This window comes from Moschus berezovskii, chromosome X (genome assembly GCF_049115385.1).
Source record: "Moschus berezovskii isolate FMDL1 chromosome X, NW_MosBer_1.0, whole genome shotgun sequence".
In the NCBI taxonomy this organism is placed as follows: Eukaryota; Metazoa; Chordata; class Mammalia; order Artiodactyla; family Moschidae; genus Moschus; species Moschus berezovskii.
In genome coordinates this window covers 54839099-54851866 of record NC_142488.1, presented here as the reverse complement: position 1 = coordinate 54851866, position 12768 = coordinate 54839099, and the positions used below count along the sequence as shown (strand labels likewise).

Genomic DNA, 12768 nt, shown 5'->3' with positions numbered 1-12768 from the left:
CGTTGACCTCGTCTAGCGCGCAGGCGCGGCACATATTTTTTTTTTCTTTTTTTCCCCTCCTCTGAAACTGTTTACCTGAATCGAGCAATGTTTATAAACCAGCTCGGTCACCAACCAGCGTCTAGCAGTAAAGTTGGTAAAATTCCTGCTACCGAACGGATGGAGAACTACAAGCTAATCCTAGCTGTGCCTCTCCTGAGTGATCTTTAACAAGTCATTTAATACCCACCCCATCCTGTTTCTACTTATCTGTAAAAGGCAATGATAATCCCAATTTAAGGATCAGAGGTTAATCCTTGCAAAGGGTCTGGTGCTATGCCTGGCACATCACTAAATTAGTCTGTACTGTGGTGAAACGGAAAGGACCCCAAGCTTTTGACACACGTGGACCATTACCACTGTATGACCTTGAGGAAGTCAGTGTCTCAAATTTGAGGTTACCCATGTGTAAAACGGGAATGATAATGCCTGCCCAGACTACCTCGAGTAGTTATAGAGGTGAGTTGAGCTCATGAATGAAGAAAGTGTTGTGAAAGGTGAGGGCTCCTTGCCAGTCTTAGGAGCCAAGCCATATTACAGGCCATCATATAACTCTTCTCAGTGCCTCCTAACCTTCTCCCTTCAGATGCCAACCCTAGTTAAAGGTCTTCCCTAAAAGGTGTCAGTAATAAATAGACTATAATGGTATTTTCTGCTTATGAGACTAAATTGGAGAAGACTCACGTTTACTGAGCTTCTTGTGTTTAGGGCACTGTGCCAAATGCCTGTGCAAATTATCACACTGAATCTTCTCATGACCATCTCACTTACCCATATATCCCACTCCCTACTCAATATTTGTCCAGCACTATACATCTAGAAGTGGACTTATGATAATAATTGTAGTCAACTTTCACCAAGTACTATGTGCCTGTCATTGTGTGCTCAACAGCTTTGATGTTCCTTTTGCCAGTGAATGAATGGCACCACCATCTAGTCTTTGCCCAAGACAGAAACCTGGGAGTTAACCCTGTTTCCTCTTCCTCAAATGCCACATACCTGTCAACTCCAAGTTTTGCCAATCCTGTCTCTGCAATCTCTTGACTTTCTAACTCTTGCTGTCGCCTACCTGGTCTAAACCACTATCATCTGCCAGCTGGACAACTGCAAAAGCCTCGTCACTGTTCTTCGTCCCTCCAAGACTGGTTCTCTGTAATCCACACCCCACAGTCAGAATAATCCTTCTGAAAAACAAACCTCAGGATGACTTTCCTGTTTATAAGCCTTCAGGGGTCCCCATTATTCTTAGGATGAAGTCCACAGCTGTATCATAGCTTCAAAGGCCTTTTGTTATCTGGGCTACATTCTCACCTTCATCACAGCCTCACATTCTCCTCACCAGCTGTGCTGAACCACTTCAGTTTCCCAAGGCCCTGAGCTGGTGCTCTAACCTCCAGGTCATTGAACATGCTGTTCCCTCTGCCTAAAACGTTCCACTCTCTGATCTTTTGCCTGGCCAATTGCAATTCGTTGTTCGGCCAGGTTAGATTCTCCCGCCATCCATTAATCTTGGTTCTATTACACTATGTTGTAATTGCTTAATTGCCTTCCACACTCACCCCTGTAGATCAGAGATGTCTACTTTGCCCGTTTTTGTACACCTCGGGCTAGGACGTGATATGCAGTTAATAAATATTTGGTGTATAAGTGAATGATTATCTCTATTTCACAGATTAGCAACTTGAGGCAAGAGAAGATAAGTGATCCTCTCACCCAGGGACTGGAACCCATGTCACCCTGAATCCAAGGGCTGTCTTCTCGGTGCTCCACAGAGCTCAGTTACACTAGTCTAGAATATCCAGCGGCCCAAAAGAGAGACTAAAGGTAGGGGACATCCACAAGGAAGCAGAATTCGCCAAACCGAGAGATGCTTTTCATCAGGGTTTAATTCAGAGCTGTTTGCTGTCAGGAAGCCTAGTTTTAAGTCTCCTCTAAGCAAGTGTGTGCTGCCTTGGTTCTCAGTTTCTCTATCTGTGAGTGAGGGGGCTGGAGCAAATTATGTTCATGGGGCATGTCTCAGGATCTCCTAGTCTATGTCACTGGTTGTAGATTTACCTCTTCTAAGCACCCTCTTCCATTTCTCCTAGATCCCCATCTTCTAAAATACACCAGCAACCATCCACCTCCCATAACTTTTCCCACAACAGCCCTTCTACTAGTTAAAAGGAATTGAAATTGGAGTATTTTCAACCCCCTAGTCCAACCCAGCCCCAAACCCACAGAGCCAGGAGGTGCTCATCCTCATCTCTCCTCTCAAGTTTTATTGACTGATGGAAACTACATCTTTGTCAGCCACCAACTCCACGGGGACAGAGAACCTGAGATGATGCCAGATTTCAGCCTGAGAGCAGACAGAGAGTTCTGGAAGGTGACCCAAGAGGGAGAAGAGAGAAGAATATGTGAAAAGGCATTGTGGGGTTGGAGAAGGAGATCAAGAAGTTTCTCCTGCCACCTACAACTCCTAGAGTTCAAGAATAAGCTGGGCCTCAGTCCCTGACGCTTCTGGACTCCTGCCCAAGAACATGGAGTCAGCCCATGATCTCTAAACACTGTCCAGTTCTTGCTGGCTCCCAGACTTTTATCTCAGTCAGTCCAGACTCCCGCCCAACCCAGGAAGGAGGTAAACCAGAGAAGAGAGAAGGAGGCATAGTTATAGGAGGCCCCTATGATTAGGGCAGATGTAAATGCTGCAGCAAACTGGGCAAAGGCTTTGCATAATGTCATGGCAGCAGCTGCTATTGCTAGAGTTTGCTGGCGGCCCAGTGGAGGACAGGGTTGTGGGGACCCATTTCCAGCAGTCAGGGAAGGGGAGTGGTGTTTGTGCTATCTGTGTGTTTGGGGAAAGGCAGCCTAACCCCTCAGCCAAGGTTTAGGGGTGGCAGGTCACTGCTGAGACCACAGCCCATGAAACCTGTGGTTGCATTCCAAGCTTCAGAATTTGGGAGTTGTTGGGCCTGGTGGTGGGTGGGGTCTTCTTCTAGAGGCCAGATCATCAGTGAGAGTTCGCTTCTCTGAACCCCCAAACCTCCATAGCTCAGCCAGAGAGAAGAGGAAGTCTCACCTCTCCTTCTTGTGTCAGAACTGGGGAGGGGAGGAGCATGCAGGAGGCCAGCTTGGGTAGAGGGGCTAGTCCCAGTGTGCTGGGGCAAGGAGGCTGAGGGTCTGAGGAAGTCCAGCACTTCAGCTCCCACAAGGAAAACTGTCTGGGGTAGGGGACGTTTTCTATTCCCTGGCTATTTCCCCACCAGGTAGGCCATTCCATGAAACTCCATTGCATAGTTCTCAGTGTGGGGCAGAAAGGGTCCCCAGGCCTGCCCTTCTCTACCTTCCCAAAATTTGGCTTTGGAAAGGAGTCCCCAAGAATTGGGAGGGCACTCTGGATGGACAGGCCTGCCTGTCATAGGGAAGAGATCTTGACAGTCTCAGGAAGGAGGCAAGGGGTACCCAGGCTGGAGTTCCTGAGGGTGCTGCTGGCCCCACCACCACAACCGCCAGGGGAGGAAGGTTGGCTCTCATCTGGGGTGTTGGCAGGAGGGGTTGGGATACTGATGATGGCAGCCACGAAGTCCCGGCTGTCGCAGGTCAAGTCAAGGCTGTCATGGGGCTTGGCATTGAGGCTTGAGCGGCTGTGGATAAGGGTGGGAATATGGAAGGTTCTTAAAAAGTCATCTTAACACTTGCCACAGCAATCATGACATTTACTGAGTGCCTGTTGGGTCCCTGGCCCTGAGCTCAGTGCTTCCCCTGCACCCTCAATTATGGTGGTGCCAAGTGAGTGCTCTGGAGCCAAACAGTCCTGACCCCACTTTAACCACTCTAAACCTGTCTTCTCTCATCTGGAGCATGGAAATATTTCCTACCTCAGAGAATTGTTGTGGGGATTAAATAAGAAATAAGATAATAAATGGTGCAAAGTGCTCAGAATAGTGTCTGGAACACAATGAGCACACACATAAAAGTGTTCTCTATCGTGGTTATTCCTCAGTGTCAGAGTCTTCACAACAGTCTACAGGAAGATGACACAATCTGGTCCCTGTTCCTTTCTGATTTTACCTCCTCCCACTCTTCCCCTCTCTCACTCCACTCTACACACATAAGCTTCCTGGCTGTGCCTCTAACCTGCAGACCCATTCCTGCCTCGGGGGTGTTTGCATAGACTGTTTGCTCTACCTGGAAAGCTCTCTCTAGATACCTACATGGCTCATTCCTTCTCTTCCTTCAGGTCTCAACTCTCAATAGCAAAACTTTCCCCAACCACACTATTAAAACTGCATCACACCCTGTTCTACACTCTCTATCCCCCATCCCTGATTTATTTTTCTCCTTGGCACATAACATACTGCATCGTGAATGAAAATCCAGCTGCCACTACATGGGACAGAGGTTCAATCCCTGATCCGGGAAGATTCCACATGCTGTGGAGCAACTAAGCCCATGCGCCACAACTGCTGAGGCTGTGTGCTGCAACTATGGAAGCCCACACACCCTAGAGCCCACACACTGCAACTGCTGAGCCCATGTGCTGCAACTACCGAAGCCCGCATGCCTAGAAGACTGTGCTCCACAAGAGAAGCCACCACAACAAGAAGCCCGAACAACACAACGAAGAGCAGTCTCCTGCTCACTGCAACTAGAGAAAGCCAGTGCACAGCAATGAAGACACAGTGCAGCCAAAAATAAGTAAATAAATAAAACACACTGCACCATCTGTGTTTTTGTTTTTTAACTGTCTCATCCCACTAGAATATAAGTTCCATAATGTCAGGATTTCTGTCTGTTCTTTTCACCTCCTAAATTGAACTAAACTCCTAAACTAAAATGAACTCCAGAATGCCCCAAACTGTGCCCAGCATACAGTAGGTGCTCAATAAATGTTTGTTGAAAGTACAAATGAAAAATGAGGCGTTCCAAACAAGATAAGCAAACTTCCAGTATGGAGGAGTTTGGATTTGAGCTCGACTGGCGAGATCTGGAGTCATGAAATCTCAAACTCTGTGGTCCAAGCTCTGAGCTTCCCTGGGGAAAGGGGGGCGCAGCAGGTGGGGGTCCTCACCTCTGAGGGGCAGGGCTCCTCCGCAGCCCTGCCAGCGTGTCCAGCTCCTGCATGCTACCACGGCTGACCGAGGCAGTGGAGTTGGCAAGGCGGATGGCACGACGCTTGGCCCTGCGGGGGCAGCAAGAAGATAGAAGGCTGCCAGCTCCCACTGGCTGGGAGGACACGGAAGTGCTGCGGCTGGTGCGACTACCCAGCGAGACAGCACCCAGGGCCTCGCTGAAGGTTAGCTCGTCCGTGAACTCATGGCACTGTGGGCAGAATGGAGGCATGATCACAAGGCACCACAAAGACACTGACCTCACCCCCAGGCCCTTGCTTAGGCCATTCCTTTCTGTCAGTTGCTCTCTCTTCCCTTCCCCTGCCCACCCTTCAAGACTCACCTCTAAAAAAAAAAAAAAAAGACTCAGCTCTACTGGGGCCTCTTCCAGGAAGCCCTGTGTGATTTCTACAGTTAGTAGTGAGCCCCCCATTCCAGGAGGGAGCTAGCTTGGTGGAAAAGGGACCCCCTTCATTCTGCCATACCACCTCTCATTAGGCCTCACCGTCGTCTTCTCTAGACAATGCAGCAAGTGGTGATGTTGCTGCTCGAAAGCAGAGCGGTTCCTGACACACAGTGCCTGTTCCTCCCCACCGCCACTGTCCTGGAGTGGATAGAGCAGAGGGATAGGGTCAGCCCCTTCCACCTCCTGTCGCTGCTCACCTCTCACCCCAATCTGAGCCCCTATCCACCTCAAGGCTCCCATTCTGCTTGTACTGCAGGAAGGCATTGGTGGTACCACTCTTTGCCAACCGAATCCTTGCCAGGCGCACCTTCTACAGAGAGAGGAGGAGAAAAGATCAGGTGGGCAAACAAAAGGAGACTGGCTTGGGGTGTGGGGAATAGTAGGTACTCAGGTGGAAGGTGCAGTTACCTGCTGTGCTCGGCGCTTGTCAGCACGCTGGTTCTGGTGGTAGATGCGGCTAAAGTTGGACACAATGACTGGCACAGGCAGGGCAATGACCAAGACGCCACTGAGTGAGCAGATGGATCCAAAAATCTTGCCAGCAATGGTGCTGGGCACCATATCTCCATAGCTGGGGCCGGGGGAGGTAAGCCAAGGTCAAGAAATATGCCCACCCACCCCTCAGTCCCCCACCGCATCCCATCCAACCTGACTCACTCTGCGACTCTGGCCAGGCATTCAAACTCTCAGTTTCTTGCTCTGCAAACTGTAGGAAATGACCTCCCTGGCCACCAGTAGGGGTCAAGTGAGAAATGGGCCCTCAGCCCCTACTGTCTGCTGCCCCCATCCAAGCTGTGCACTGGGCATCTGAGTCAGCTAGAAATCTATTAATACCCAGAATAGGAGAGAAGGAGGAAGTCACAGGCAGTAAATATAGCCTCCCAGAGAAAAAGTCCTACCACCACAAGTCAGCTAAAGGGCTGGGAGTCCTAGGAACAGTTCTCTGTTGGTGTTGCTCCTGTGTGTCTTACTTTGTCTAGGTAGGATCCCTTCTTATTCCCCCAGGGGAAGCCTTGAAACTGTCCTCATATGAAAAAATAGGGGGGAGCCTTGAAACTCCTCCCTCTTTCTCCATACCATGCCCCTCCCCCTCTGATGGAGCTGGAACAGAGCCAATCTTACCAACTTCTTTGGTTGGGGGTTGGGGGGTGCGGCTCAGAGAGGTTCCATAACTGATTTGCTCAAGATCACATAGTGTACTTTTGTTCTAACCACAGAACCAGATCCACTCCACAGAAACGCAGCCTCTGCAGTCTTCAGCCTCTAGGCCTTTGCTCTGGCTGTGCCTGCCCCCTACCCCAACTTCCCCCATTCCCAGGATGCTTCTTTCTTATTTCTTTCCTTTGACTCATCTAAAAGTCTCTCCAACTTGACCATTCTGGCTCTGTGATGTGTCATCTCAGACTATGTCCTCAACTATAAGACACCCTCCCAGGGTTGTTGTGAAGACTGAATAGGATAAAAAGATATAAAAATACTCAGTTCCAACCTGTTCTCAGTGCTCAGTATGTGTCAATATAATCGTAAACCCCCAACTAGAATTTTTCTTAGAAACCTCAAATCAATTTTTTGTACCTCTACTAGGTATTGAGTAATCCTAATGCATTCACTCAACAGATACCAAGCAGTGACTGCCTACCTAATCCCAGTGATAGGAATTTAGAAAAGGATCACAGTATCTGCCCTAGACAAAGTCTTTAAGAACAAAATAAGTTTGATGATTTCATCTGATGCTTTTATCCCATTTCCTCTCAAGGACTAAAAGAAAAAAAAAATAACACTGAAAATATCTTGCTCTGGGGAAACATTAAGGAATCACCAAGCCACAAAGGTACTGCCCCACACAGCTAATGAATCTAAAGAGTTGGGAGACGTGAGCCCTCAAGATGGAAAAGAGGGTGCTAGAAAGCCAATTTCTATTTATCTTGCACCAGAAACATGATGAGAATTTTCACAATGTGACTGAATCCCCCCTGGATGGTGAAAGAAAGAAAGTGAAGTCACTCAGTCATATCTGACTCTTTGCAACCCCATGGACTGTAGCCCACTAGGCTCCTCTGTCCATGGAATTTTCCAGGCAAGGGTACTGGAGGAGATTGCCATTTCCTTTTCCAGGGGATCTTCCCAACCCAAGGATCGAACTCAGTTCTCCCATGTTGCAGACAGATGCTTTACTGAGCCACCAGGGAAGCCCATCTAGATGTTGAAGGTGTTATCATTTCTCATTTTGCAGAGGGGATAACTGGCCCAGGGGGAAAAATGTCAACAGAAACAGTGCAGCTAAGACCATCCTGGAATCCAAGTCTCCTGATAGGGAAAATAAAGGCATTGTCAGAGGTGGAAGGGATTTGGAGATTAATCCAACTCCCTCAATTTTACAGATGACAGACTGGAGCTCAAATAGAGAAAGAGATCATTGATCTAACCTTTTTTAATTTTACAGAAAAGGTGAGTATAATTGATTGACCGGGCAGCTCCCCCACACAGGGTCTGCACTCACCCAAGTGTGGTCATGGTGACAATGGTATACCAGAAGGCCGCGGGGATGCTAGTAAAGTTGGTCTTGTTTGTGCCCTTCTCAGCATAAAACATAACAGTGGCGAATATGATGATGGCCATGGTAAGGGAAAAGAGGAGAAAACCCAGCTCAGAGGCACAGCTCTTAAGTGTGTAGCCCAGAATCCGCAAGCCCTGCGAGTGCCTGGAGAACTTGAAGATGCGGAATACCCGGAACACCCGCAGGGTGACAAAGGCGCCTGAGACATCCTCGTTCTTGGGCATGAAGAGCCCAATGTAGTAGGGCAGGATGGCCACCACGTCGATGAGGCTCATCACACTCCGCAGGAAGCGGCAACGGCTGGGGGCAGCAAACAGCCGCAGGAGGTATTCGCCCGTAAATATGAGTACACAGGCCGTGTCCATGCAGAAAAAGGCCAGTGGGAAGCGGTCACCACAGGGCTGGTCCCTTGGTGGCCGCCGTGTAGGGCCACGGCACGGAATGGTCTCCACCACGTTGGCAATGACCGACACGGCGATGAAAAAGCCGGTCACGTAGTAGAACACAAGGGCCGCGGTGCTCGTATGCGGGTTCTCAAAGGCCCGCCAGAGCCGCTGCCGCAGGGAGCTGCCAGCCGGCAGTGTTGGGCCGTCCCCGGCCTGCTCGGCCTCCTCGTCCTCTGCCAGGCGCTCGGCGTTCTCCTTCTTGCGGTCCCGGTACTCTTCGAGGCAGCAGTCGCCCACAAGCTCGGGCACCAGGCCATAGAAAGCCAGTTCTTCGTCGAAGGCCTGGATGCACTCCTGCCGCGGGCAGTGCAGCCGGCCCGTGCGGTAGAAATTCAGCACGTGCCGGAACATGTCCGGGTCGCGATCAAAGAAGTACTCGCCCGAGTCGGCATCATAGAAAAATTCTTTCTCTGAACTGCCCAGCAGAGTGTCTGGGTAGCGGTCCAGCGTGTTCTTCCAGGTCTCAAAGCGCCGACCGCTCACATTCACCACCAGAACCTCATCCCCTCGAGATGCCTTCACCCCCGGCGCCGGGGGCAGGGGCTGCTGGGCCAGGGGCAACCAGCCCACAGCAGCTGCCCGCGCGAAAGGCAGCCAGGTGGCCACGCCTGCCGCCATCCTGCCGTGCCCCAGGCCCGCAGAGACTTGGGGGGAAGCCTTTAGGAAAATGTGGCTGTCTCCAGGATGGTGGAGGCTTGGAGAGGCCCTGGGCCACTCACACAAGGAAACTGGGGGGTGTCTAGAGAGGCCAAGAGGAACCAGGAGGAGGAACTAGAGACAGAGAGACGGGCAAGGGCTTGGGGGTATGTAGAGGGTCTTAGAGGGACCAGGGGGGTGTCTTGAGGGGGTAATAAGGGGCTAGGGAACATGGAAAGGAGCAGAAAGGGGGCATCTACAGATGCCAAGAAGGATCCGCGGGAGGGTTCAGAGAGACTGAGACGGCTCTAGAGGATTCTGAGAGATATCTGGGGGTGTCTAGGAAGGAGCAGGAAATCCTGGGGAGTTGTCCATACTCTCAAGAATTCTGAGTGAAGGAAGAAGGAACTGGAACCACTTAGTGGGCTTGGAGAGAGGATTGAGGCATCCAGAGGGGTAGAAACAGAACCAGAGGTGTTTGCAAGAGGCTGAGAGGGTCTGGAAGGGGATTGTACAGGGTCTGAGAGAGTTGAGGAGGGCCGTCCAAACTCTCAAAACTTCCGGGGAGAAGATAAGGGGATTGGAGCCCCTCGTGGATCTAGGAAAGGGGTTGGTGCATCTAAGGGGCAACTACAGAGCCAGGAAGTTGTAAAGAGGCTGAGAGGTGTCTTGAGTGCCTAGAGCTGCCAAGAACAGCCTGGGGGTGGTGTGTTCACACTCTACAGCAGTTCTAGGGAAGGAAGGAGAGGTAGGGACCCTAGCAGGGCTGGAGAAGGGGTTGAGGTATCTAAAAGGGGAGATAAGGGGCCAGGTTATTTTGCAAAGGCTGATGTGTGAGAGAGAAGGGTATCTGGTGGGGCTGAGAAAGCCTGGTCCACGCTCTCGAGTTCTGGGGGGAGGAAAGGGACCTGGGAAACCCCTCAGGGCTGGGACGCAATTGGAAGGAAGTTGGGCATAGCCCCAGAGCTCCCAGAGAATCAAAAAAGGCTAAGAGGAAGAGGAAAGGGGTCCCCCTCCAAACAGACTAGAGAACGGGGTGGGGTGTTGAAAGGAAGTTGGGTGTGTCTCAGGAAGGGGGTTGTTGGGCCTTGCAGGAGGCCCACGGGGAAGGCGAGGATCAGGCTGCGTCCTACCGCTGGGGGCTGGTCTAGGGAAACCACACCCCGAGGGGCTGGCGGTGTGTGCTGGGCATCGGCAAAAGCAGCATTGGCAGCTGGAGGAGGAAGAGGAGAAGCAGCCACGGCCAGGCCTGGGAGAGGAGAAGGCAGCACAGGCAGGAGGAGGGGGCTGGGTCCCTGGAAGCAGGCTCTGGAAGGACACGGTCCAGCAGGACCTTTGGGACTGTCCCAGGGTGGGCTAGGGCATGGGGACTGGATCAGGCAAGGACAAGGACAGCACTGTTGGTGGCCCCCTCCCCCTTCCCCAAGGGCCGTCCTCACCTATGTCCCCGTTGCAGCAGCAGCAGCAACAGCGGTGGGGCTGGGGGTTATCAAACACCGGAGCTCCTGCCCCCCTCTGCAGAGCTGCTCCGAGTTCTCCACCTCCTCTGGCTCTCTCTCCCCGCCCCTCTGAGCTTGCCGGGAGATGGAGGGAGAGGCAGGGAGGGGCCTTGTGGCTCCCAGAGCCCCCTCCCCTAGGACAGCCTGAGAGGGACCCTGGGGAGACTCCGCCTCCTACAAAGCTGGTTGGGCCTCAGTCGCCGTCATCTGGAAAATGGGGGTGGCAGGGAGCTTTGCCAGCTCTCCCCACCTCCTTCCTGGACTCCCCCCTCCTCCTGCCCAGATCTACCCCCTCTGACCCCAGGGCCCCCGCCCCCACCCGTCTGAATCAGCAGCACTTAGCAGATCGATTGATGGGGAAGGATCGGTTAATGGCCCCAGAGCGCAGAGTGCCATGGGGAATGATGCAGCGCTGTGTCCCCACCCTGCCCCCTAGGCTGAAGGAGGCGGGGGATTGGTGGGGGGCGTTTTTCTAGACGCCAAATCCCCAAAGCTGCTCCTTGGCAGTCCTGGGTTAGAGTCCAGCTCTAAGACACCTGCTGTGGGACTGGAGCACTATCCTCTGTTTTCAGATGTGAAATAGGGGTGGGAGTGGGGGCATAAGGGGAGTACAGATGAGGACAAGGCCAGGTAGCACACTCTCCCCCAGGCAGTCTCCACTCTGAGGTGCAGTCTCCCTCATTGGTCCACATCCAGGAGCCTCAAATCATGCCTCCTTCCCTAGAGGAGGGCTCTGCTCTAGGGCAGCAAGAGTGCCTGAGGCATGGGTGGGTTCAAACCCCAGCCGTGCCACTGATTTGTGTCCTTGAGCAAGTGTCTTGCATCGTTTTCTTTGTTGTCCATGGAGACTTCCCCCAATATGAGTGTCACTGGGAGCATTAAATGGAGTGATGTGAGACGGGCATGGTGCACAGAGGACGCCTCACCTTTAGTAATTAAAGGTAAGTGGCAATGGGGGAGCAGTAATGCAGGACCAATGTTAGCCTTTCAGTGGACTTGTCCACCCATGTAATCCTCCATTTGTTCATCACAATCCTGATCTGTCCATGTCTCCAGCCCTCCTCCTACCCACTGCCCACCTATCCATCCATTCTTCTACTCACACAACCAATTTCTCTACCCTTCCTTCTACCTACCCATCTATCCATTTAGATGGGTCTATCTAGCCATTAACTCACCATCTAGTCACTAACTATGTCATCTAGATAGTCACCTATCCATCTAGTCATTAACTCACCTACCCATTCACTCAGCCATGTGTATATTAACCCCATACACCTATTTACCAACCTATCCATATGGATTCCCCACCACCACCCATCTATCTATCTATCCATAGCTCTAAAAGTGAAAGTGAAAGTCGCTCAGTAGCGTCCGACTCTTTGTGACCCCATACAATCCATGGAATTCTCCAGGCCAGAATACTGGAGTCAGTAGGCTTTATCTTCTCCAGGGGATCTTCCCAACCCAGGGATCAAACCCAGATCTCCCGCATTGCAGGCAGACTCTTTACCAATTGAGCCACAAGGGAAGCCCAAGAATACTGGAGTGGGTAGCCTATCCCTTCTCCAGCGGATCTTCCCAACTCAGAAATCAAACCAAGGTCTCCTGTATTGCAGGCAGATTCTTTATCAACTGAGCTATCAGGGAAGCCCATCCATAGCTCTACCTATTATTTATTATACCTACTCTTTAGTCTTCCGATTAGCTCATCCATCAACCTGCCCAATCATCCATCCACACATACCCCTAGCCATCCATCTGTCCATTTATATCCCAGACTTGTTCCTTCTCTACCTATCCACTTGTCCAGCAACCCATTTGTCCATTTATTCACCCAATCACCTATTCATCCATCCATTTATTTCCCATCACCATACCATGCAACATTCTACTTTATCCAATGTCAGTCCATCCATCCACTTATCCATCCTCCCATCTGTCCACTCATCTATACCCACACCCCAAACAGATCCACCCACATACATGTCTATGGGTATTTCTGCTCCACTCGGTTTGAGAGACCGGTCAA

General features: G+C 51.3%; 1 protein-coding gene across 1 annotated transcript; it reads right to left on the bottom strand.

The window, feature by feature from the left end:
• Positions 1-1914: 1914 nt before the first annotated feature.
• On the bottom strand, positions 1915-10810 carry KCND1 (potassium voltage-gated channel subfamily D member 1). Its single transcript, XM_055438484.2, has 6 exons — positions 8099-10810; positions 6007-6169; positions 5825-5908; positions 5638-5736; positions 5093-5343; positions 1915-3665 (listed from the first exon to the last, which is right to left on the bottom strand). The coding sequence occupies exons 1-6, from the start codon at positions 9217-9219 to the stop codon at positions 3437-3439; spliced, it is 1947 nt and encodes a 648-aa protein (XP_055294459.1). The 5' UTR covers positions 9220-10810; the 3' UTR covers positions 1915-3436.
• Positions 10811-12768: the final 1958 nt, after the last annotated feature.

Bases quoted from the DNA above. Each gene is read 5' to 3' on its own strand.
- KCND1 (XM_055438484.2), bottom strand. From the start codon at position 9,219: ATGGCGGCAGGCGTGGCCACCTGGCTGCCTTTCGCGCGGGCAGCTGCT. The intron at 6,170-8,098 runs GTGAGTGCAGAC...CCCCGGCCCCAG, and splicing joins GTCACCATGACCACACTTGG to CTATGGAGATATGGTGCCCA. The intron at 5,909-6,006 runs GTAACTGCACCT...CTCTCTCTGTAG, and splicing joins ACAAGCGCCGAGCACAGCAG to AAGGTGCGCCTGGCAAGGAT.